Raw genomic sequence first — 26,892 nt, 5'->3', positions numbered from 1 at the left:
CTTGCTCTCTTTCTTTCTGAATACAAGTACACAGCTCAGTGATAACCGAACACCACAACTACAATATTACAGGCATACAAAGCCAAAAGAACTTTCAATCAAAATATTGAGCAAAAGTGGAATAAATTTCTGCAAATCACATTGCTCATCTGTGTTTAAAAGTTCACTGCTCTTCAATTCAATTGTTATTCAACCATACTGGAACACAGACAGATGAGTCAGCATTACTATGGGGTCAAGGTACTGAAATACATAACAGTCACACACAACCAATTCACAGAATAAGAGTCCCCGTGACACTGGCTTGATGCCCCGTCCCCGCACATACAAGTCAACAAGCCCATAGAGGAGCAGCTTAGGAGAGTCAATGGCAACTCCTTTGCTTGTATCTTCGGAAACAGCTCTATTTCCATCTTTAATATCTCTATTTTTCCCTTTCAGGGTTCTTTTGAAGACCCTGACCTGGAGTTACACATTGACTACGATTCTTTGTGGGAATGGGAGCTGCTCTTGGGGTTTCACGACGGGCCATTATTTGGCATGCCAAGGGGGCTTGGCCTAAGAGCTCAGCTCGCCTCAGAAAGTCTGAGATTCCATGGCTCTGGAGACGGTGGGGGTACGGCGAGAGAGATAGGTGGTAGTGTCCGGGCAAGAGATTGGTGTGCCATGGGAGTTAGAAGATCTCGGGGGAGGGGGAAAGAAGGGGGAAGGGGAGGGGGAAAGAAGGGGGAAAGGGAGGGGGGGAAGGGAGGGGGAAAGGGAGGGGGGGAAGGGAGGGGGAAGAGGGGGGGGACGGGGAGGGGGAAAGAGGGGGGAACGGGGAGGGGGAAAGAGGGGGGGAACGGGGAGGGGGAAAGAGGGGGGGAACGGGGAGGGGGAAAGAGGGGGGGATGGGGGAGGGGGAAAGAGGGGGGGATGGGGGAGGGGGAAAGAGGGGGGGACGGGGGAGGGGGAAAGAGGGGGGGACAGGGGAGGGGGAAAGAGGGGGAACGGGGAGGGGGGGGAGAGAGACAGACACTGTGACATGTTGAATACCAGGTGGACAAGTAGTCTTTGGAATACTGCAAGTCTGAGTCTTTGCTGCTGTTTTGCTCACGCTTGAGTGCTTGGTGGTGGGTGCTGATACTTTTTTTTGGCTGGTGGGGGGAGGGGGATCATTGCTTTCTGCCGCTTGCGCGCGGGAGGAAGGGGAACCAGGGGGTACTTTAGGGTTCTAACATTTAACTGTCATTCATTCTTTGGGGGCACTCCTCTGTGTTCGTGGATGGTTGTGAAGAAAAAGCATTTCAGGATCTATATTGTATACATTTCTCTGACATTAAATGTAGCTTTGAAACCTTTGAGAATATCAGTATAATACAATGCAGAATATGCATGTATATAGTTCAGACTTCCCAGCTCACCAAGACCATCTCTCAACTGGCCCCAACGACCGCTAGGTGATACTGCAACTAGTCCACACATATACAGGTGTCTCCCGCTTTTTGAATGTTCGCTTTACGAAACCTCACTGTTACCAAAGACCTACATTAGTACCGTTTTTACTAACAAAAGGTGTTTTCACTGTTACGAAAAAAGCAGCGCGCGAAAAAAAATCAACGTGCAATAAAAGGCCGCGCGCGCCCCGAGCAGCCGCTCTCCCCCGGATTCGGAACTGCATTCTCGCTGGCATTGCTTAAACACGTGCCTGTGAGCAGCCATTTCCAAGATGAGTTCTAAGGTGTCGGAAAAGCCTGGAAGAGCTCCTAAGGGTGTTACACTTAGCGTAAAACTAGACATAATTAAGCGTTTCAATCGTGGTGAACAAAGTAAGGACAAAGTGAGTTTGGCTTGTGGAAGCTGACAAAAATGATGTTGAAGAGGTTTTGGCATCCCATGACCAAGAACTGATAGAAGAGCTGATGCAATTGGAAGAGGAAAGGATAACAATCAAAACCGAATGAGTAATGATAAAGTACGACTTTAATTTTGAAAGGGTACGTAGGTACAGGGGATATTTGCAGGATGGTTTGAGTGCTTACAAAGAACTGTATGATAGAAAAACGCACGAGGCTCAGCAGTCAAGCAAGCCTTCCACATCAGCCACAGCAGACGACGAACCTCAACCTTCAACATCGAGGCAGGCAGAGACAGAAGATGAGCTGCCTGCTCTAATGGAAACAGACGATGATGAGATGACACCCCAGTGTCCCACCACCCAGGCCACGGACAGATATCGATTCGTGGAGAATGCAGCGGTAGCCGGGAGACACACAGCACATCTTTAAGAAAAAAGCCGAAACAAACATGCTAATTAATTAGGTAACACCCGGCACGTAATTGTCGGCCCAGATCAGAGGCTATGCAATCGGCATCACCTTTGATCTGGGCGGACAATTACGTGCCAGGCGGCACCTAATTAATTAGCTTGTTTATTTCGGCTTTTTTCTTAAAGATGTGCTGTGTGTCTCCCGGCTACCGCTGGACCCCTGCATGCTTCGCGGCAATGTATCGGGTCACTGCCTGAAGGGTGGGGACCACTGCACCACCCCAACCTCCGACTCAGCCTAACTCACCATCATCAGTGTGCTTGACGCTGTCCCAATTCCGGTAAGTGATACTACACTGTACATACATTATTTCTACTTTATATCGGCTGTGTGTTTTTATGTGTTATTTGGTATGATTTGGCAGCTTCATAGCTATAACTATAGGTTATTTTTGGGTCTGCGAACGCTCACAATCATTTTCCGATATAAATAAATGGTAATTGCTTCTTCGCTTTACGACATTCTGGCTTACGAACTGTTTCATAGGAATGCTCTACCTTCGGATGGCGGGGGAAACCTGTACAGGCACATATAGAATATGAGTAAAAACACAATCAGACAAATATTTATGTATGTTGTCCAGACCTCTCAGTCCAATTGAAACCTTCAGTTGACCACAAATGCACTGACACAGCTCGGACATCTCTCCCCAACAGCTGAAAAGCAAGCTCAAGTCCATTGAGTGCCACCAAAAAAATCTGCAGCCGATCACAAAGGAGCTTGCCTTCTGCTGAGTGAAACACTGCCACCCCCAGCGAAGCACAACGGCTTTGTTTCCTCACTCTGTCGGCTGCAAACAAGTGATACCACAGCTTCAGGCCTAGTCTTCGCTACAGCCAAGGCCAGGGAGTTCCCTGCTGTCTGGCCCTGCTCTCATCAAATAAATTAGCGATTCCAACTAGCAGTGTACCAGATTAACAGTGCCCAAAGGGGTCTTGCAATCACAAGAAAAGCGACTATGACGGACACTCGCTGCTTGACTGAGCCTCAATAGACTCAGGTAGCAGCATGTTGCACAGCTCCTTCATCATCTCTGCCAGCGAGCAACTCGCTGATGGTGTAGACCTGTAAGTTCTTAATGTACAGTAGAAGCTCGCTAACATTGGAAATACATTTAAGTAGAATGGTAGCACCGCATGTTGACCCTGTAGAAGCCGCCGTGACTAGTCATGCCACCATCTTGCCAGAACCAGGACCTGGATAGTGGGGCTCTTATTTGGTGTTACCATTTTTGAAATCTGCACAATGTGCACTACTAAATCACATCTATTAGCAACCAGTACAGGGCATCACTCATTTTACATCACACTTAAATGCATCAATAGCTAGACTTGAAGTTGAAGACTTCAGTATTTTAAAAATTCTACCACTCCAGATAGGCCCAGAAGAACTATGCAAACCTTTGAGAATGTTTCAAGTTTTATAACTCAATGGAAATTTCAAATCTGATCTCTCAACACCAACTCCAGAAGTGATTGCAGAAGAAACCTGAAGTTATACATGAGTCTTTTACAAGGACAATAAAATTATCAGCAAATTTTATCCTGAAGTTTTGTTGCTAAAATTTTCCCTGCTGCATATACTCAAAGGAAGCTGCTGATCAGAGGACCCAAAAATCTAGAGGAGAAAAAAAAGAGCAAAATTCAATACTAAGAGCACTTTGCATTTCCACCTATTCATCTTTTTCCTCCAGAGAATAGTTCAGAACAAGAAAATAATGTTAAGTCTTTACAGAACACCAGCTAGATCTCAGTCACAGTGCTGTGTGAATTTCTGAGTACCACACTTGAAATATTAATACCTTGGAAAGAGTAGAAACCATTTATTAGATGCATACACAGGATAAGGGACTTCCATTAATGAACTAAGGTTGCCCCATGGAGAAGTTAACAGGAGACTTGATTGAAATAAATAAATAAAACATGAACAGTTATAAAGCAAGAATAAACTTTCCCACAGCAAACACAACATTTAGGGCAAGTAGGGAAGATCCAATGACAAATATATCACACTGCAAGTTGTGATTGTGATTATAAAGTTCATGAGATTTTAAAATGCCGGCTGGTATCTGTAGTGGACTTCAAGGCAATGGCCCCAGGTTCGAATCCATCCGGCTCCTTGGACGTTTTCCATCCATGCTGGGTTGTGCTTAAAGCTAGCAACTTGGCCTTGTAAAAACGCAGATGATTGCTGAAGAAACATCAAGGTCATCGCTCAATGTGTGGAGAGGATCAATAACAAGAAGAAGAATTTAAAAGTAGACCATCTAGCTTGAGCCTGCTCTACCATTTCAAAGGATACTGGCTGAACCGGTGCCTTGTCCAATTGAAAGCAGATTATGAAAATATACTAAATGCATTTCAGTGGTTAAATTCAAGAAAATTGAATAAACAAACAATTATAGAACAGATGTATTATTATACAATTTTATCACTGTACCTTTACATGAAAATCAAACAAAATAATGCAGATGCTGGAAATCCGATGTAACAGAAAATGGTGGAAATACCCAGGTCTTGTGCAAGGTCTACATACCAAAACATTAATTTCTCTCTCTATAGATGCTGTCTGACCTGAGTATTCCCAGCATCTTTCTGAAATTTTAAAAATGCTGGTATAATTAAATGATGTATCAGAATTAAAGGAGGAGAGGATGAAATTAAACTTAAGTGAATGCCTGTTAATTATTTGGCAACATACACCCAGTGACCACACTATTAGGCAACTTTAAAGTCCTCAGTGTCATTTCGGGTACCTGTCCTGGGCCCAGCATGCAAGTACAATAATGAAGGAAGGACACCAGTGCCTCTACTTCCTTAGGGGTTTGCCAAGATTTGGCATGACATCTAATGCTTTGGCAAACTTCTATAAGATGTGTGGTGCAGAATATATTGGCTGGCTGAATCACAGCCTGGTATGGAAAGATCAATGCCCTCGAATGGAAAACCCTACAAAAAGTAGTGGATGTGGCCCAGTGGATCATGGGTAAAGCCTTCCCAACCACATCTACACAGAGAATTGTCACAAGAATGCAGTGGCCATCATCAAGGATCATGGATGATGGAGGCACCCAGGCAGGACATGTTCTCTTGCTGCTGCCACCAGCAAGGTGCTACAGGAACCTCAGGACTCATCACCACCAGGTTTAGGAACAGTTACTAACTCAACCATCAGGCTCTTGAACCAAAGGGGATAACTTCACTTGCCCCATCAATCACTGGACTGTTCCCACAACCTATGAACTCATTTTCCAGGAATCTTCATCTCATGTTCTCAATATTTGTTGCTTTTTTATTATAACTATTATTTATTTATTTTTGTATTTGCACAGTTTGTTGTACTTTGCACACTGGTTGCATGTCCAGTTGGTGCCGTCTTTCATTGATCGTATTATGGTTATGGGATTTATTGAGTATGCCTGCAAGAAAATTCATCACAGGGCTGTATATGGTGACATATTTTGATAATAAAATTTACTTTGAACTCTAGCGATTGTTGTGCGTGAAAATTCCAAGAAATCAGCAGTTACTGAGATGGTCAAACCACCCTTTCTGGCACCAACAATCATTCCATAGTCAAAGTCATTTAGACCACATTTCTTCCCTATTCTGATGTTCAGTCTGAACAATAAATGAACCTCTTGACCATGTCTGCAAGCTTTAATTCATTGAGTTGCTGTCATATGATTGGCTGATCAGTAATATGCATTAAGGTGTACAGCTGTACCTAACAAATTGGCTACTGAGTGCATTACATCTATAGCTGTATTCCAACTATAGATACCCCTCGAAACACATCCTGAACCACTTGCAAAGAACACAGCATTAAGAAAGTTTAGTTACGGCCTTTCAAAACCCCATTACAGCAGCTGTGGAAGTTTGAAATTCTACTTAAGGATCCAGAATTCTAAAAAGACCAGTGTTAGCAAAATTATGAAGAACCAGCTAGTTCTCCAAGTTCCTTAAGAGATAGGAATATGCCGTCCATACCTGGTCTGGCCTGTGCTTATGGATTCACCCGATGTACCTGATTTTAACTGTCCTCTGAAATGGCCTAGTAAACTGTTGTTTGCCAGCAACTTAACATACATAGAAACATAGAAAATAGGTGCAGGAGTAGGCCATTCAGCCCTTCGAGCCTGCACCGCCATTTATTATGATCATGGCTGATCATCCAACTCAGAACCCTGCACCAGCCTTCCCTCCATACCCACTGATCCCCGTAGCCACAAGGGCCATATCTAACTCCCTCTTAAATATAGCCAATGAACTGGCCTCAACTGTTTCCTGTGGCAGAGAATTCCACAGATTCATCACTTTCTGTGTGAAGAAGTTTTTCCTAATCTCAGTCCTAAAAGGCTTCCCCTTTATCCTCAAACTGTGACCCCTCGTTCTAGACTTCCCCAACATCGGGAACAATCTTCCTGCATCTAGCCTGTCCAATCCCTTTAGGATTTTATACGTTTCAATCAGATCCCCCCTCAATCTTCTAAATTCCAACGAGTACAAGCCCAGTTCATCCAGTCTTTCTTCATATGAAAGTCCTGCCATCCCAGGAATCAATCTGGTGAACCTTCTTTGTACTCCCTCTATGGCAAGGATGTCTTTCCTCAGATTAGGGGACCAAAACTGCACACAATACTCCAGGTGTGGTCTCACCAAGGCCTTGCACAACTGCAGTAGTACCTCCCTGCTCCTGTACTCGAATCCTCTCGCTATAAATGCCAGCATACCGTTCGCCTTTTTCACCGCCTGCTGTACCTGCATGCCCACTTTCAATGACTGGTGTATAATGACACCCAGGTCTCGTTGCACCTCCCCTTTTCCTAATCGGCCACTATTCAGATAATAATCTGTTTTCCTATTTTTGCCACCAAAGTGGATAACTTCACATTTATCCACATTAAATTGCATCTGCCTTGAATTTGCCCACTCACCCAACCTATCCAAGTCACCCTGCATCCTCTTAGCATCCTCCTCACAGCTAACACTGCCGCCCAGCTTTATACAAATATAAATAAGAAGTTTTATAACTTGTACAATGATATAAAGTCATTGAACCTACTCCCCCTAAGATCATGGCTGTGGTTTTGCTGATCGTTTCCATTTTCTTACCAGATCCCTATAGCTTTAGATTTCATCACCAAAAATCAGTTGTTACTAGTCTGTCGTGAACATATTTAATGCCTCAACATCCACAACCTTAGGTAGAAAATGCCAAAGATTTACAATCCTGTGAAACAGAAACTTCTTATCTTCAGTTCAAAAATACTGACCTTTCTAATTCTATGCTTTCCAGCACTAGTAAACATCCTTGCACCATATTAATCTCTCGAGACTCTTACATGTCATAATCAAAACTCCAATGAGTAGAGACTAATTTTTACCAATTCTTGCTCGATAGAAAAGTCCCTTATCCCAGGAATCAATCAAGCATATCAATAAGATATATATATCTCCTCAAATCTCCCGGGAGGGGGGAGAAGATGGCAGTGCGACGACAGGGCATGCGGCCACTTCAGTGATGAATATCTGTTATTTGTCAAGTAGGGGATCGTGCACAATCCTGATTTGATGGAGACAGACGTGAGAGCACAGCGGAACATCTGGAAAACTTCTGAAATGTCTACTTTGCTACTGCTGCTACTGTGTGGCAATCGGAATCTCTGGATCTGAAGGCCTCGAAATCCTCGGCTTTGCGTGTTTCAGCGGCCGGGGAGAGGTTGAAGGCGCTCGACAGAGGACAGCGCTCGGGAGGCTGTATCAGAGAAGCTGCTCGGAAGCTCGGAGTTTTTGGACGGATGGACTCAGGGTCGGCTGCTTCCAAGGTATCGGCAAGTTGACGGTGCCTGGAGGTTTATGGCAGGGAGTTTCTCCCTTTTGCCGCCTGCTATCGGGGACTCGAGAATCAAACCACTCGGGATTTTCAGACTATTATTTTTTACTGTGCCTACGGTCTGTTCTTTATCAAATTATGGTATTGCTTTGCACTGCTGTAACCTGTTAGCTTGACATCAATGGTTGGGAAGTTGTTGGAGTCAAATGTCAAGGATGAGGTTACAGAGTACCTAGAGGCATATGACAAGATAGGCAGAACTCAGCATGGATTCCTTAAAGGAAAATCCTGCCTGACAAACCTATTACAATTTTTTGAGGAAATTACCAGTAGGCTAGACAAGGGAGATGCAGTGGATGTTGTTTATTTGGATTTTCAGAAGGCCTTTGACAAGGTGCCACACATGAGGCTACTTAACAAGATAAGAGCCCATGGAATTATGGGAAAGTTACATACGTGGATAGAGCCTTGGCTGATTGGCAGGAAACAGAGAGTGGGAATAAAGGGATCCTATTCTGGTTGGCTGCCGGTTACCAGTGGTGTTCCACAGGGATCAGTGTTGGGGCCGCTTCTTTTTACATTGTATATCAACAATTTGGATTATGGAATAGATGGCTTTGTGGCTAAGTTTGCTGACGATACGAAGATAGGTGGAGGGGCTGGTAGTGCTGAGGAAACGGAGTCTGCAGAGAGACTTGGATAGATTGGAAGAATGGGCAGAGAAGTGGCAAATGAAGTACAATGTTGGAAAGTGTATGGTTATGCACTTTGGCAAAAAAAAACGGGCAGACTATTATTTAAATGGGGAAAGAATTCAAAGTTCTGAGATGCAACGGGACTTTGGAGTCCTCCTACAGGATACCCTTAAAGTTAACCTCCAGGTTGAGTCAGTAGTGAAGAAGGCTAATGCAATGTTGGCATTCATTTCTAGAGGAATAGAGTATAGGAGCAGGGATGTGATGTTGAGTCTCTATAAGGCGCTGGTGGAGACCTCACTTGGAGTACTGTGGGCAGTTTTGGTCTCCTTATTTAAGAAAGTATGTGCTGACGTTGGAGAGGGTACAGAGAAGATTCACTAAAATGATTCCAGGAATGAGAGGGTTAACATATGAGGAACATTTGTCCGCTCTTGGACTGTATTCCTTGAAGTTTAGAAGAATGAGGGGAGACCTCATAGAAACATTTCGAATGTTGAAAGGCATGGACAGAGTGGATGTGGCAAAGTTGTTTCCCATGATGGGGGAGTCTAGTACGAGAGGGCATGACTTAAGGATTGAAGGGCGCCCATTCAGAACAGAAATGCGAAGAAATTTTTTTAGTCAGAGGGTGGTGAATCTATGGAATTTGTTGCCACGGGCAGCAGTGGAGGCCAAGTCATTGGGTGTATTTAAGGCAGAGATTGATAGGTATCTGAGTAGCCAGGGAATCAAAGGTTATGGTGAGAAGGCGGGGGAGTGGGACTAAATAGGAGAATGGATCAGCTCATGATAAAATGGCAGAGCAGACTCGATGGGCCAAATGGCCTACTTCTGCTCCTTCATCTTATGGTCTATATGTTATAATTATGCGGTTTTGTCAGTGTTAAGTCTTTGGTCTGTCTTGTTTTCTGTGATATCACTCCGGAGAAACATTGTATCATTTCTTAATGCATGTATGCATTTCTAAATGATAATAAAAGAGGACTGAGTGTTCTCATAATCTAAAAAAGTTAGAGTTAGTCTCCAAGAACTGTACCATTTCATTACAGTTCAGTCCAATTTTGTTCACTTCAATCGTTGAGATCAATTATTTAACTTTAGAATCTTTGTTCTAAATCAGTCCAACTATCAGAACAATATACCACAGCCAGATCTTATCCATAATGCTCTGAAATAATACAAAGGCAAGTAAGGCCCTTATCATAGCAATAGCAAAATTTACAAAAATACATGAAGATGGTTCAAAGGCAGATTGGAAATGAGTATCAAAGCAATGAGAGTATGTTAAAAAATTAAAGTTTAGTGAAGATCCAAGGAGAATTCTCAGATTGCACGAGCATCCAAGTGGATAATGGATGAGTAAAAACAGGTGCAGAATTAGCTCTGAGCAGCAGTCTTTTGGATAAGCTAGTTTATGGAGAACAGTGAATGGGGTAAGGTGAATCAAAATGAATGTAATATGCAATGGTAAATAGTTACTACAGTATATTTTCTTTAATATTCAATATCAAAAGGTGCTTAATGACAAGTTTAAAGACAATTCCAAACAATTAAAAAGGGTTTTCTTGTGGCAGATGTAGAACAAAGCAGCTGTGGCATGGTAATCAAAACTATGAAAGCAGAGAAGCCATCTTGTGCAGAATAGCACATAGTGGTAGAACTTTATTGCAAACATTTAAAAATAATTTAAAAAGGTTTTCCAGCAACACACATCAAAGTTGCTGGTGAACACAGCAGGCCAGGCAGCATCCCTAGGAAGAGGTACAGTTGATGTTTCGGGCCGAGACCCTTCGTCAGGACTAACGAAGTTTGGTTTTTCCTGATATGCCTCAAAGACATTTTGACATGAATATTGGCTATTCTGTTGAGGCCAGGTAAGTAACAGAGCAAAGTGACGGTCAGCTCAGCAGGCATCAACTCCAGTCATGATGCAGATGACAGACTTCTATTTGATTGCTCACTCTGATAATGACAGAAGTCTAACAGTCACCAGTGCTTGGACTGAGGGTGCTGCCACGAGAATTTGTACTAGGCGCTTTGGCAAAAAAGCAGATGCTGATTATAATAAAGTCATTCACCAAGACTTATTGTCTACTGTAGTGATCTTTTCTAGCTCCTTTGCTAAGCATGTCTTTCCAAAGAAGTGCATCCAAGTCAATGAGGAGGATCAGTTTGTACCTCCCTGGGATGAGGGTCATGGGTTTTCTCAAGTTTGTGTAAGGGGTTTCTTCTTTCATGTTACTGCGTAGGCTAATTAAATTGGCTTCTTAATGGCTTTGTTATGTTAAATGCTGAGAAAGTTCTCTCGCTAGCAGCTTGTTTGGGTTATATTATTGATAAAAGAGCGAATGAACCAATGGGTGCCCATGTTATTCTTTCTAGTGTGTCTGTAAGCTATTGTGATGTGCGGGTTTTCGGGGAGAAGACGCGATGACAGAGAGAGGATGGACAAGGTGCTGTGAGCTGGCTAACGGGGTCAGACCCCGAGCAGGAGTCCGAGGTCCAGGGTCTTTGGCAAGGAGAGAAGACGGAGACAGACTTGTGTGGAGTGTCTGGTCGACCACCGTGGTTGGTCCCAGGCTGCAGGTCGAGGTGGCCAGAGGGGATTGAATGGTTAAGAGAGGATCGTTACTAGAGCTCCAACTGTTTGTGCATGAAGAGATTGAACTTTAACAAGTGTGGCGCCTTTTATTTTCCTTTTATATTTTATCTCTATTAATTATATAGTTCCAATAATATCTATAAACTGTAATTCATTTAATTGTATATGGTGTATCGTCTGTTATTTGGGCAGGGTGGGGTACATCACACAGCATCCACACAAACTTAATTACCCAGTTTGGCAGGGCCAAGGGCTGTTTCCCTAGAGGACAGCGAGTTGAGCGACCCTGAGGCGTGCCGGGGGGGCTACATTTGGAATCCATAAATATTGAGGCTCATGGATCTTCAATGCTCAGCTGCTCTGGGAACAATTCTGGGAGCAGCATTAAACTGATAAATTGGTTTATTACTGTCACATGTACAGTGAAAGACTTGCATACTGTTCCTAGAGATCAATTCATTACAACAGTGCATTGAGATAGCAGAAGGTAAAACAATAACTGAATGCTGAATAGTGTTACAGTTATAGAAAGTGTAGTGCATAGGGACAATAAGCTACAAGGCCACGACAAGGTAGATTGTGAAGTCAAGAATCCATCTTATTGTACAAGGGGACCTCTCAACAGTCTTATGACAGCAGGAAGGAAGACGTCCTTGAGCCTGTTGGTGTGTACGTTCAGGCTTTTGCATCTTCTGTCCAATAGGAGAGGGGAGAAGAGAGAACACCGAGGATTTAGGTATGGTCTTTGAATACATTGGCTGGTTTACCAAGGAGGCAAGAAGTTTGGACAGCGGGGAGGGGAGCGAAGGCTGAATTCCATGATGTGTTGAGCTGTGTCCACAATTCTTTGGAGTTTCTTGCTGACATGTGAAGAGCAGTTGCCATATCAAGCCATGGTGCATCGAAATTGGATGCTTTCTATGGTGCATTGATAAAAATCGACGGTCAAAAAGGACATGCCAAACTCCTCTAGTCTCCTGAAAACGTAGGGGTGCTGGTGGACTTCCTTGGCTGTGGTATCTACATGGTTGGACCAGGACACGTTTTAAGTGATATTCACTCTGAGGAACTTGAAGCTCCCAACCTCAACACCATTGATATAAGCAGGAGCATATGCATCACCCTTTTCCTGAAATCAATGAACAGCTTTTGTTTTGCTGACATTGAGGGAAATACTTTTGTCACAACACTCAGCACTAGGCTCTGTATCTCGTTCTTATACTTATTATTTGACAATACAGCCCACAACAGTAGTATCGCCTGCAAACTTGTAGATGGAATAAGGATCTGGCCATGAAGTAAGTGTATAAAAAGTAGAGTAGGGTGCTGAGGTTGCAGTTTTGTGGGGCATCAGTCTTGCAAATAATCATGGCAGAGGTATCACTGCTCATTCTTGCTGCTTGTGGTCTGTTGGTCAAGTAGTTAAGGATCCAGGTGCAAAGGAAAGTTCAAGTCCCAGGTCTAGGAGTTCAAAGGTGTGTTTGCTTTGTATTATCACATAGACAGCAGAGCTGTAGCCAATAAACAGTAAATTAATATGACTAGCTTTACAGTCCAGATGCTCCAGATTATAGAGCTAAGGAGATGGTGTCCACTGCAAACGTGTTTTGGCAGTAGAAGAATTGTAGAGGGTCAGGTTGCCCAGGCAGCTAGTGTTGTTGTGTGTCATGACCAGTCACTCAAAGGACTTTATGATGGTAATCATTAAAACATGCTTATCTCACTTTCTCTTTGGGGATGATAACGGCCTTCTTAAAGCAGGTGGGATCCTTAGAGTGATGCAGAGAAAAGTTTAAAAAGTCTGCAAATACCCTTCCTACTGATCTGCACAATAACCAAGGACATAACAGGAACGCCACCCGAGCCAGTTTCTTTCTGCAAGTAAGCTTTCCAGAAGATTGATCCTAGTATTACAATGGTGACTGAGCTTGGGTACATTGGAATGTGATAGGGTGGGTGGTGACATTCCAATCCACTTGCGCTCATATCACGCAAAGAATGTGTTAAGCTCATTGGAAAGGGATGCGCTGTTGTTGGTAATGTCACCTGACTTTTAAAGCCGTGCCACAATTGACAGCTGGTCTAGAACTTGATTTTGGACTGGTATCGTCACTTTGCATCCCTGATAACTTTACAAAGGTTGAAACACAATTTCTTGTATAGGTCAGGGCCACCTGATTTGAACACCAATCCTAGACCTCAGTAGGAAGTGGATCTCCTGATTCATCCATGGTTTCTGGTTTGGGAAAATCCGAATTGTCCTCTTCAGTATACAGTCCTGAACACTCTTGCTAATTAAGACCACAATAGTGGTGACATACTCATTTAAGATGGCTGCTGAGTCTTTGAACATAGACCAATGTAGAGACTCAACAGTAACAAAGAAAATCAGAGTTCTTCATGCCAGCACTGTACTGGATTCTCGGGTTTCAGCTTCTGTTTACAGGTTAGATGAAAAGCAGCCTTGTGATTGTATTTACCTAAATGCTGGCAGGGTGTTGGGGAGAGAAGGCTGGTGGCTTCGTAGGAATCTTTGATGCTTGTGTAGTAATGGTCAAAGGCATTTGGATTCCTGTCGGGACACAAGACACGTTGGTAGTGTTTTAATACACTCAAAGTTGGCCTGGTTCTCGTCACCGGCAATGATGGAGGACCTCAGGGTATCCCTTTTTAAGGTTGCTGACCACAGTGTATAACCCATTGAGTACAAGCTTCGCATCCACCTGGAATGGGATGGATGCTGCCATCAGGATAGCTGAAGTTCAGGGCCTTTTTGAACCAGAACACCATGCCTTTCTGAACAGTTTCTTTGACTCTTACCCGAAAGGGACTGTGGAGAATCTTCCCGGTTTGGCTGCCCTCAAAAATTAGTCTCCATTCTGTATACAATACCTGATGGCATGCAGGCTATTTAACTTCCAAACTCAATGAAATATTGCACTTCAACAAGCTCCCTATTGGAATTAATCTATGGAATGAATGGAAAACTGTTCAACCTTCATTACATTTACTCCAGAACTAACTCGTTTTTAAAATATAAAGTTCCTAATTCAACCCCCCCTCCCCATTCTCTAGGCTGACCCAATTCACCCACCTCCCCCATTCTCTGGACTGACCCATAAGAAGCTACATGTGAAGGAAAAACTGCAAGATCAGTCCATCTGAGATTCAGTCATATCTTATGACTGAGCTCTATAGTGTCTAAGAAAAGTTACAAATGAGAGAATGAGGTACGTGGAGCAGCAATTAGTGGGGAAAGCAAACCACTGTGAGTCACTATGTGCCATAGCTCAAGTTTTCACTTGAAATACAAAGCTTCAAAATATGATCCTCTAATTTCTTAGAGAACATTACACACTGATTACTATGCTTACCCTTCTTTTGAGTCTCTCTCTTTCCTTCAGTGTAAGGGTGTCTGCCTTGGCAATGACAGGAACAACATTTACTTTATTGTGTATAGCTTTCATGAACTCCACATCTAGAGGCTTCAATCTAAAAATTAGAATAAAATGAAACAGACAACATAATTACTCATAAGGATATTTATAAGCACTGTGACTTAGTCTGAATTATTTTTGTCTTGTTTATTGAAATGAACAAGAGAGAAAAGAAGTGGAGAAATAGAAACAGAAAAATAATTTTAGCTTAGCAAGTTGGACTGATCACATACGAGGTCTTTCAGACGGTTATACTCTCTCATCCGAGAGCAATGTCCTCTATCCCACCTCCCTTCTTTTTGCCCCAACCCAAAATGTTTTCTTTCAGTTATCTTTACAAAATCCTGACAAAATCTGTTATCACCACCATTCAAGGCAATGAATTCCAAATGATTAACACTTGCTTTTATAAAAGATTCCCTCAACATGGCAGCTCTTTTGCCAATCACTTCATCACTGCAGCTTTCAGCATGTATTAGAAAGTTTTTCATTATTCCCCACTCAATCTACCTACTTCATGATTTTAAACACTATTAAATGATCAATATTGTCTGATTGGAGAACAATACCAATTTCACTATTCATGCAAGTGTAGTCCCAGATCCTCTGTTCCATTCTGGTAGTAATTCTTTTAGGATCTTCTCAGTGTTCATGTGGCACAGTGCCCAGAACTGAATGCAGTATTCTACTTACAGCCAAAGCAAGCACTATTTTGTCAAAGTACAAAAACAAGGTTGTGTTTATGTGACTATTTATAGGCTCAGGGTGACCTTATCAACCTTCCACCCAGCTGCTAACACTTGTGCACAATTATATCAGGTTTTCTTTCGCTGCACCCTCATTACACCCAATGTTTGTTTTCCATGAGACCACCATCTCTTTCATTCCATGGTTTCAAATTTACTGATATTACACTTTATCAAATTGTTTTTCATTCCTATCATTATTGAATTACAAAATTAGTTAAAAACAATTTGCATTAATATTCCTTGTAAAATTCAGACTTAGATAAATGAGTTATTTTGTCTCTGATAATAGATTCCAGCAGCTTCCAAACTGAGAGATTGAATTGACTAACCAAGATTATCCTTGTTTTGTTTTGCTGTCTTCCAGACCTTCAACAGAAGGTGCTCTCATCTAGTCCTGTTTATTTAATTTATCCTAAGCTCTACCAGTTCTTCTAGTGTCTCTATCAATTTTAAGCAGAGAGTATGTCAGTGATTTCTTTTTAATACAATTTTTCTATGATCTTCCTTGGTATAAACAAGTATAAACCTAATACCTGTCATGTCCTCTGCCTCTGTGTTATATCATTTCTTTAGGACCAACACACCTCTTCATGCTATCTTTTATTTATATGCCTTAAAAACTTATTTTCCTATGTTGGTTCTCACCACTCCTTGCCCTCATTTCCCTTTTTTGCTTCATCCTGCTCTTTGTTACCACCAGCTTTGACAACCCTACTTTTCCTACTAGTGGGATTACAGCTAGATTATAACTGAACAATCCACTCTGTACATCTAGATACCACACCAAAGCTATGATTGCACTCGATAGGGCACAGAGAAGATTCACCAGGATGAAGCATTTCAGTTATGAGGGACACAGAACAGGCAGGGTTTATTTACTTTACAATGGAGAAGAATGAGGGATTATGAGGGGTGTAGTAGATAGGGGGAGAACTTATCTTTAGGGTAAACTTTTCCCCCACAGCAGAGCTAAGTAAAAGATAAAGGACTTAATTTTATAGTAAGGGGACATTTACAGTGGATTTAAGGAAGAACATTCTAATTCAGAGGGTGGTTGAAATCTGGAACAGTACATGACTGCATGGTAGGCAAGAACATGGGCTGAAGGGCATTTTTATTGCTGTATGACTCAAAAAGGCCACCCACAATTTGGCCTGCCAATCTCAGATTTCTGTTTATTCCAGGCAAACCTACTTTCAACTCAATTTGCATACTGCAATTACACTTTTTAAAACACTCTACATATCTTTGAAAAATAATTTTAAAAAACAGTCTATAACACTAAATGCCCCACTGTCACTTACTCCGTTTGTCTTCCTAATTCCCCAGTGCCAAGTACTTATTACACTGTAAACACACTGATAAGTCTTGTACAATTAAAAAAAAATTCCCTGCATTCTCTATTCTGACAGAATAGGGGAAATGATTTCAACCATTTTAATGCAGGCTAGAACATCAACTAATTTATAGACATAATATAAGGTAGATGGTATTCTATCTGACATTATAATGGTTCAAATCATTCCCCTATCATTCCTGTTTCCAGCATACTTATTTCTTTCTATCCTTCCCAACAGCTGGTAACTTATAAAAAATATATACATCAAGAACTGGAGGGTGAACTGCCTGAATAACTATTGATCTATGGTACTCATCTATTGTAATGAAGTGAGGTTGGTTATGGCTGGAATTAACTTCTGCCTGAGCAAGGCCTACCGCCACAACAGGTTTACAGCATATCCAATCTAACTGGCTCTCCACTAGGTTTTGGAGCACCAAAAACACTAGGCTGCTGTCTATCAATTACAGCTCCATCATCCCCTCATTGAGGCTCTGTACCTCCTCCGCAACTGTATCCTTGACTTTCTCATCAGGAGACCACAGTCAATACAGATCAGTGATAAATAACATCTTCTCACTGACATCAACAGAGGTGCACCTCAAGGATGTGTGCTTAACCCACTGCACTACTCATGACTGTGTGGCTAAGTACAGCTCAAGCCCCATCTACAAATTCACAGATGATCCCACTGTTGTAGCAAAAACCTCAGATGGTGACGAGGCAGCATACAGGAGTGAGAGATTAGCTAGTTGAGCTGTGTCAGAACAACTTTGTACTCATCATTAAGATCAAGGAATTGTTGTGAACTTCAGGAAGGGAAGTTGGAAAAATGCGCATCAATCCTCACTAAGGCATCGGCGATGGTAAGGGTGAACACCTTCAATATCCTGGGTGTCAGCATCTGAGGTTCTGCCCTGAGTCTAACACATTAATGAAATCATTAAGAGTGCATGCGAGCAACTATGTCATTAGGAGTTTGAGGATATTCAACATGCCAATAAAGACACAAGGAAATTTCTACAGATATACAGTGGAGAGCACCCTGACTGGGTGCATCACAGCCTGAAGAGACTGCAGAGGGTTGTAGACTCAGTCTGCTCCTTCATGGGCACAAGCCTCCCCACCAGAGGACACTGCAAGGCAGCAGCATGCACCTTTGAGGACCCTCACCATCCAGGACATGCCCTCTTCTCCTTAATACCATTACAGGAGCCTGCAGACCCACATCCAACAATTCAGAAATAGCTTCTTCCCTCCATCATCAGATTTTTGAATGGTCCATGAACATTACCTTATTATTCTTCTTTTTTGCACTTTTATTTTGTAATTTATAGTAATTTAATGTCTTTGCAATTGTGCCACAATTAGTCATATATATCAGTGATAATAAATCGGACCCTGATGTCATCCTTATTGACTCTGGTCATATTGATTCTGTTCTTGATCAAACATATCCTCCATCTCCACCAGTGCATATTTTTTCTTAATCAATGTTGCTGCAATCCCTGGCTTTCTTTTGCATTTCAAATCCAATTGTACCATTTTGAGTCAGGTCTCTTACCATCACATCATTATCCTTTGTGGCTATTTATGCTAGAAATTCACCAATCTCATTTATCATGAGTTTTAAATACACAGATGCGAAATTTTCAAACCTCTTTGCCTCCTGGGGAGATCCAATTTAACATTTTAGTGGCATGCCACATTGCATCCATTTTGGATATTATTTTCTCCACCCAGCATTATCCCCATGCCAAATGAGTTTAATTGTCCTCCAGCAAAAAAAGATAAGACATCTGTTGAGGTGCAGCCTGTACAGCTCATACAGCCCCCCCGAAGCAGTCCAAATATCTTGGAAATTTGAGATCCCTCCCCGCACCCTCTCTTCATCTGCAAAATCATCTCTACAACTACTCTATTACTGGTTCCAACTGCCAGCAAGTACAAGTTTGTAAATTCCAAGGTTATGGTTTTAACAACTTTCCTAGTTCTGTAAATTCTATTTATCTAGAGGACTTATAACTTCTTCTTAGATCACTGGAGGAAATCTCTACTCAATCTCAACTTCTATTTACATTCCCCTTCAGAATTTGCTGCAGGCATCGTTAAAACCACCAAAGGCTTTGAGGAGAACAGGAGCACAACACAATTTCCATAACCACAGAAATGTCCCTCCCCCTACTTAACATTATAGAACAGTCCTGACTCCTGTTATCATCCCAACTCCACCTTACACAGCCAGGTTATCTGTATGTTATTATTTAGCCTGACTACATTCCCCAGAGGAACATATTTCTCATCTGCATTCATTATGGAGATTCCTGTACTACCTGACCAATTTACTTTGACTATTTAATGGCCACACATTCGCTCTATATCTGCACAATCTTAAAGCATTAGATGAAAACCTGTGAACCATCCTGTCCACATAACTGTCTAACAAATGCACTGTAGCAACGTGTGGCAAAGTTACTTCTAAAAGGCAGACCTTCACTTTGTCCAGTGAACTCCACAGCTTTGTCTTAGTTTTGTCCACTTGAGACCACAGCACTTTCAAATATCCAGTTTTATAGTTTAGGTTCCCCCTGGCCAAGTGGTTACGGCGTTTGTCTAGTTATCTCAAGGTCGCTAGTTCGAGCCTCAGGTGTGGCAGCATGTTTGTGCCCTTGAGCAAGGCACTTAATCACACATTGCTCTAGTCTGTGCGAGGAGTGGCGCCCCACACGGACTTCCAACCTGCGCCTTGTAAGGCATGAAAATGCCCGACGCAGGCCTCTCATGGTCCGAGTCTGAGTTGACGTTCCCCCCAAACAATAGTTTTAATTATTCACAAAGCCACAATTCATTTCTCTTCAGTACTTCAGAAACTGTCCTAAATCTATAATTAAGCTTACCCATGGCCAAAAGGTGAGATGAAATAAAAGCAGCAGTGGACCCGGTTATCAACAATATGACGTCTGTTCAATCCACTTTCATCATGTAGATAGCGTTCAAACTGCTCATCGACATAAGAAATAATTGTCTTAAAGCTGAGAAAGAGAAAAATCAATCAACATACCAGTCTGGTACACATGTAAAATCTTAGCCCAAATGCAACAGACAGCTAGTAAATTTGTAGAGTATCACACTATTTCTTAAGAGCAATATGCCAAGCAGAGAGCAGAGGTGGTGTCAAATAATTTCTACACCTGGAATCCTCAAATTATTAACAGACATAACCCTTGATCACTGCAGTGTCTTCAATTGCCAGTGCAACCAAAACCTAGCTACCCAGGAAGGAAGGCAAACATGCCAACGAGTACAGAATTTAGACAAAATAAAATACACTAATATACACGAAAGTTACAAGATGTATAGAACACCGAAGAAAACAAAACAGTAATATGTGTTCTAACTAAATTTCTAACCACATTCTGTCCACTTCCTTAAAATTTTGGTGTGATAACCTCTGCAAGAGCAGTTGTACATTATTGGTCTAAGACTCTTCAGTCCAATCGATTCATCTCTTCTGTTATATCAGCATGACACTGCAGTCAGCTGAAGACAGGGCACAGATAAAACAAAACAGGGACACAGCATACAATGTGCAACTGCTGCTTCCGGGGGTGGAAAAGAAGAAATCAGAAGCCTTCTCCCTCAATCCAATTTGAGTGATACTGTATACTTTAAATAACTGGTTAACAGTATATTCTGCATTAATGAAATTAAGACAGAGACATTTTCTACTAGGTTTAAATAACTACAGCTGTCTTCTGATATTTCTTCCAACATATTGGATCTGCTGCACCAATAGGCTGTAGAAAATTAAAATCCAATGTATTAAAGGACTCTATCATTACATTTCACTTGTCATTTAAACAGGCCATATCTGAACAGGCAGATGTGATAAATACAAGGATGGAATTAAAGATGAGATCATTCAAGATGTACCATTTTCAGAATAGCTGATGGTCCTGCAAAATCGTGACATTTAACACAGCTATATTAAAAAGAAACACTACAATTTAAAACTTAAACCAGCAATATTTGTTGAAACTGGGGTGCAAACCCATTCCAACTAAATTTTATTATTGTAATTTACCAATAGCTTACCAGTCCTGACTATTTATGGCATCTCCATATCCTGGTGTGTCAACCACCGTCAGACGCAGCTTTACTCCACGCTCTTCAATCTCTACAGTAGAAGCCTCAATTTGGACAGTTCTTTCAATTTTCTCTGAAATAAAGACAAGTACTTTCAAATAAGGCAGGAGTTTCATTTGCAACATAATTTGGGGTTTAATCGCATAATTAATATTCACTCCAAAGTATTTCAGATTTAGCTTTACTAAAACTATGTAATCTGAAACTTGGAAAGTTTATAGTCATACAGCAAGGGAAAAGGCTTTTGGCCCATTTGTTGTATTCAATAAAAATGCCAATCCAAGCTAGACCTTTTGCCTGAGTTTGCCCAAATTCTTCTAAACCTTTCCTATCCATATACTTGCCTGTCATTTAAAAGTTGTTACGCCACCTACCTCAACCACTTTCTAAGGCAACTCATTTCATATACACTTTGCCCTCTATGTAAATAAAAAAGTTACCCCTCAGGTTCCCATTAAATTTTCAACCCCCCCCCACTAACAATGGGAAGAATGAATCCCCCCATCATGGCCCATTGTAATTTTATACCCCACACAAGACCAACGTTTAGTCGCCCAACCTTTCCCTATAACTCAGTCCCTACAGTTCTGGCAACATCCTTTTAAGTTTGTATCTACACTCTTCCCAACTTTATAACATTTCCTGTAACAAGGTGACCAAAAGTGAGCACAATACTCCAAGTATCACCAGTAACTTGTACAACTGCAACATAACCTCCCAATTTCTATATACAATGCCCTTTGATGGCCATGGTGCCAAAGTTTCCTTTATTACTGTCTACCTGTGACTCCACTTTCAGAGAAACGCATCAGTTTTACAACACTCCAAGGTCCTATCATTTATTGTAATAGGGATACAAAAAACCTGTATTTGGATTTTTACCAAATATCTTCAATGATATTTGTTCCAAGTGACAATTTCTTTCTTCCTTCTCCTTTAAGTAGTTATGGGTTGCTGCTTAGTTCAGTACCTCCCTGAACTTTCATAAACGTCACCAGTAACCATGCAGAATACTCTGACCACATCCATTTTTTGTACAGAGCACCTCATCTGGAGGTGCCCTCCATTGGCTGGAGAACACATCTCACCTCTCCCTCATATATGCTGCATGAAATCCAGCAAAGGAGCCAACTCCCTAAGTGCACAAAGCCTGATCCATCTGCAATAGTCTGTACATTGTACAAGATTCAGAAATATTCCCAGTTGTAGCTGTACTGTTTTTTTTAAGAAAAAGGGCCTCTCCCACCTTTTCAGTACTGCAGGTCATGACTCAAATGTATAGAGTACCTGTTGAGATATTATGAAGACTTCTGCCTTCATTTCAGGCAGAAAGCTCAAAACCCCACTCCCTTCTGGGTGAAAAAGAACCTTCGCTTCCCTTCTAATATTTCTGGCAATTATTTTAAATATTACGCCCATGAACTTTGTTCCCTCTCCAAAAGGAAATTGGTCCTTTCCAAATACTCTAAGTTCTTAAATTTGTACACCCCAGTTAAACCATTCCCGCATTCTCTCTTCTGCAAAGGAAATCTCAGTTTACTCAATCTTGGATCATAGAGACCCTTCTTCAGTTTTGACAACAACAGTAATCTTCTTATCATAGAGTACAGCATAGCACTGGACAGGCCATTCAACTCATGATGTTGTACTAATTGATAACAAGACCATAAGACCACAAGACATAGGAGCAGAATCATGGCTGACCCTTTTTCCTTCTCCTCCTCAACCCCAGTTCCTGGCCTTCTCCCCGTAACCTTTGATGCCATGTTCAATCAAGAACCTATCAATCGGGCCGGCTGGTGGCGCAACGACATCGGCACTGGACCTGGGAGCGGAGGTTCCTGGGTTCGAAACTAGTCGGGTCCGCCCCCAAGTACACTTTCCATCCGTGCCGGGTTGAGTGTCACGATCACAACTCGACCTCGTAAAATAAAGGGAAGATACTGTGAAATGTCTGTGTGAGGAGCGGCGTACCACACCGTCTCTCTCTCTCGCTCCGCGCCTTGTAAAGGCATGAAAATGACATCATCACAGACGCACGCACAGACACACACGCACAGAGTCGCACACGTGCAGGCACACACAAAAAAAACTATCAATCTCTGCCTTAAATACACCCAGTGACCTGGCCTCCACAGCTGCATGTGGCAACAAATTACACAAATTCACCACCCTTTTTGAAAGTGCGCCCCTCTATCCCGAGGCTGTACCCTCTTGTCCTACACTCTCCCACCATGGGAATCATCCTTTCCACATCTACTCTGTCTAGGCCTTTCAACATTCGAAAGGTTTCAATGAGATCCCCTCTCAACCTTCTGAATCCCAGCGAATATAAACCCAGAGCCAAACGCTCCTCGTATGATTACCCTTTCATTCCTGGAATCATCCTTGTGAACCTCCCCTGGACCCTCTCCAATGCCAGTACAACTTTTCTAAGATGAGGGGCCCATAACTGTTCATAATACTCAAGGTGAGGCCTCACCAGTGCCTTATAAAGCCTCAGTATCACCTCCTTGCTTTTGTATTCTAGACCTCTTGAAAGGAATGCTAAAATGGCATTTACCTTCCTCACCACTGACTAAACCTGCAAGTTAACCTTTAAGGTGTTCTGCATGAGGACTTCCAAGTTCCTATGCATCTCAGGTTTTTCTCCCCACTTAGAAAATAGTCTGCACATTTATTTCTACTACCAAAGTGCATGATCATGCATTTTCCAACATTGTATTTCATTTGCCACTTTCTTGCCCATTCTCCTAATCCCCTACCAACCTTTGTATCATCTGCAAACTTGGCCACAAAGCGATCTATTCCATCATCTAAATCACTGATATACTGCATAAAAAGAAGTGGTCCCAACACCGACCTGCAGAACAACTCTAGTCACTGGCAGCCAACCAGAAAAGGATCCTTTTATTCTCACTCACTGCCTTCTACCAATTAGCCAATGCTCTAACCACATTAGTAACTTTCCTGTAATAATATGGGCTCTTAACTTGGCAAGGAGCCTTGTGTGTGGCACCTTGTCAAAGGCCTACTGAAAGTCCAATTATACAACATCCACTGCATCCTACTCGTAATCTCCTCAAATTCCAACAGGTTCGTCAGGCAGGATTTTCCCTGAAGGAAACCATGCTGACTTTGTCCTATCTTGTCTTGTGTCACCAAGTACTCCATCACCTCATCCTTGACAATTGACTCCAACATCTTCCCAACCACTGAGGTCAGGGAAACTGGTCTATAATTTCCTTTCTGCTGCCTTCCTCCTTTCTTAAAGACTGGAGTGACCTTTGCAATTTTCCAGTCCTTTGGCACTACGATTTTTGAAAGATCATTTCTAACGCCACCACAATCTCTAATGTTACCCCTTTCAGAACCCTAGGGTGAAGTTCATCTAGTCCAGGTGACTTATGTATCTTTAGGTCTTACAGCTTTTTGAGTACCTTCTCTCTTGTAATAGTAACTGCACCCGCTTCTCTTTCTTCACGTACTCCAAAACCTGGCATACTGCTAGTGTTTTCCACAGTGAAGACTGATGCAATATACTCATTTAGTTCATCTGCCATCTCCTTGTCCCCTGTTATTATTTCTCCTGCCTCATTTTCCTATATCCACTCATCTCTTATTTTTTTTTTACTATCTACTTTGATATTATTTGCTAGCTTGCTTTCATATTTCATCTTTTCCCTTCTACTGCTTTTTTTTGTTGCTCTCTGTAGGTTTTTAAAAATTTCCCAAACCTCTATCTTCCCACTAATTTTTGCTTTGTTGTAAGCCCTTTCTTTTGCTTTTACAGTGCTTTGACTTCCCTTGTCAGCCACAGTTGTACTATATTCCCATTTGAGTCTTTCTTCATTATTGGAATACATATCATGCACCTTCCTCATTTTTCACTGAAATGCACGCCATTGCTGCTCTGCTGATATCCCTGCCAGCAGCTCCTTCCAATTTACTTCAGTCAACTCCTCTCGTACCACTGTAATTTCCCTTACTCCACTGATATACTGCTACATCAGACTTTACTTTCTCCCCATCAAATTTCAAGTTGAACTGAATCATATTGTGATCACTGGTTCCTAAGGGTTCTTTTACCTTAAGCTCCCTAATCACCTCTGGTTCATTAGATAACCCCCAATCCAGTATAGCTAGTAGGCTCAAAAGATAAACTGCTCTAAAAAAACCAACTCTTAGGCATTCAACAAACTCAATCTTGAGATCCATTACAAGCTTGATTTTCCCAATTGACCTGCATGTTAAAATCTCCCATAACTTCTGTAAAATTGCCCTTTTAACTCATCTTTTCTATTTCCTGTTATAATCTGTGGTCCACCTCCCAGTCACTGTTGGGAGGCCTGTATATAACTGCCATCAACGTCCTTTTACTCTTGCAGTTTCTTAATTCAACCCACAAGGATTCAACATCTTCTGATTCTACGTCACATCTTTCTGCTGATTTGATGCCATTCCTTACCAGCAGAGCCACACCATCCCCTCTGCCTACCTTCCTATCCCTCCGATATAACATGTAACCTTGGACATTGAGCTCCCAACTACAATTTCCTTCAGCCATGATTCAGTGATAGCCACAACATCATATCTGGCAACCTGTAATAGTGCAACAAGATCAACCACCTTATTTCTTATACTACATGTATTTAGATACAACACACTGAGTACCGTATTTGCTATCCTTTCTGATTCTGCATCCTTAATGTTTTGATACTCAGCCTGTTGGCTGCAACTAAGTCCCATCACCTGCCTGCCCTTCCTGACAGTCTGACTGCACGATATCTTTACTTTTTTTTAAACCATCTGTCTTATCCTGAGAACAACAGGAATTCTGCAGATGCTGGAAATTCAAGCAACGCACATAAAAGTTGCTGGTGAACGCAGCAGGCCAGGCAGCATCTCTAGGAAGAGGTGCAGTCGACGTTTCAGGCCGAGACCGTTCGTCAGGACTAACTGAAGGAAGAGTAAGGGATTTGAAAGTTGGAGCCTGAGTCCCTTCACTCCGATTTCCACACCCCTGCCAAATTAGTTAAAACCCTCCCCAACAGCTCTAACAAGGCTGTCCACGAGAATAATGATCCCCCTTGGGTTCAGGTACAACCCATCACTTTTGAACAGGTCATACCTTCCCCAGAAGAGATCCCAACTTGAAGCCCTGACCCCTGCACCTGCTTCTCAGCCATGCATTTATCTGTCAAATCATCCTGTTTCTACCCTCACTGGCGTGTTGCACAGGCAGCAATCCAGAAATGAATACTCGGGAGGTCCTGCTTCTCAACTTTCCACCTAGCTCTCTAAACTCTCCTTTCAGAACCTCATTGCTTTTCCTTCCTATGTCATTGGCACCAATATGTACCAAGATATCTGGCTGATTCCACCCCCCTCTCCAAAATGTTGTGGACACAACCTGAGACATCTGTGACCCTGGCACCTAGGAGACAACATACCATCTAGCTGCCCCGTTCACATACCCAGAATCTCCTGTCTGTTCCCCTCACTATTGAGTCCCCCTATCACCACCGCTCTCTTCTCTCTTTCCCTTCAGCCTCACGGACCCATGCTCAGTGCCTATAACCTGGTCACCAAGGCATTCTCCCGGGAGGTCATCCTCCACAAAAGTATCCAAAGCAGTATGTTTTCTTTTGAGGGGAATGCCACAGGGGTGTTTGCTCTATCTGCCTATTTCCATTTCTCCTGACAGTCACCCAGCTACTTGTCTCCTACAACTTCGGGGTGACTACTTCCCTATAACTTTGATCAACTATCTCTTC

General features: G+C 42.2%; 1 protein-coding gene across 2 annotated transcripts in view; it reads right to left on the bottom strand.

Annotated features, from left to right (window-relative positions):
- septin2 (septin 2) overlaps positions 1 to 26,892 on the bottom strand; it is a 115,737-nt gene that overhangs the window by 25,774 nt on the left and 63,071 nt on the right. For both annotated transcript variants that reach the window (XM_063046220.1, XM_063046221.1), the window contains exons 5-7: positions 21,065 to 21,188; positions 19,867 to 20,001; positions 14,819 to 14,936 (exon numbers count right to left, since the gene is read on the bottom strand). In XM_063046220.1, coding sequence (XP_062902290.1) covers positions 14,819 to 14,936; positions 19,867 to 20,001; positions 21,065 to 21,188 — 377 coding nt within the window. The remainder of the gene's footprint in view (positions 1 to 14,818; positions 14,937 to 19,866; positions 20,002 to 21,064; positions 21,189 to 26,892) is intronic.

The sequence above is a fragment of the Mobula hypostoma genome, chromosome 4 (genome assembly GCF_963921235.1).
Source record: "Mobula hypostoma chromosome 4, sMobHyp1.1, whole genome shotgun sequence".
NCBI classification, from domain to species: Eukaryota; Metazoa; Chordata; class Chondrichthyes; order Myliobatiformes; family Myliobatidae; genus Mobula; species Mobula hypostoma.
The sequence above is the reverse complement of the archived record's forward strand: the minus strand, read 5'-3'. Positions and strand labels throughout refer to the sequence as shown.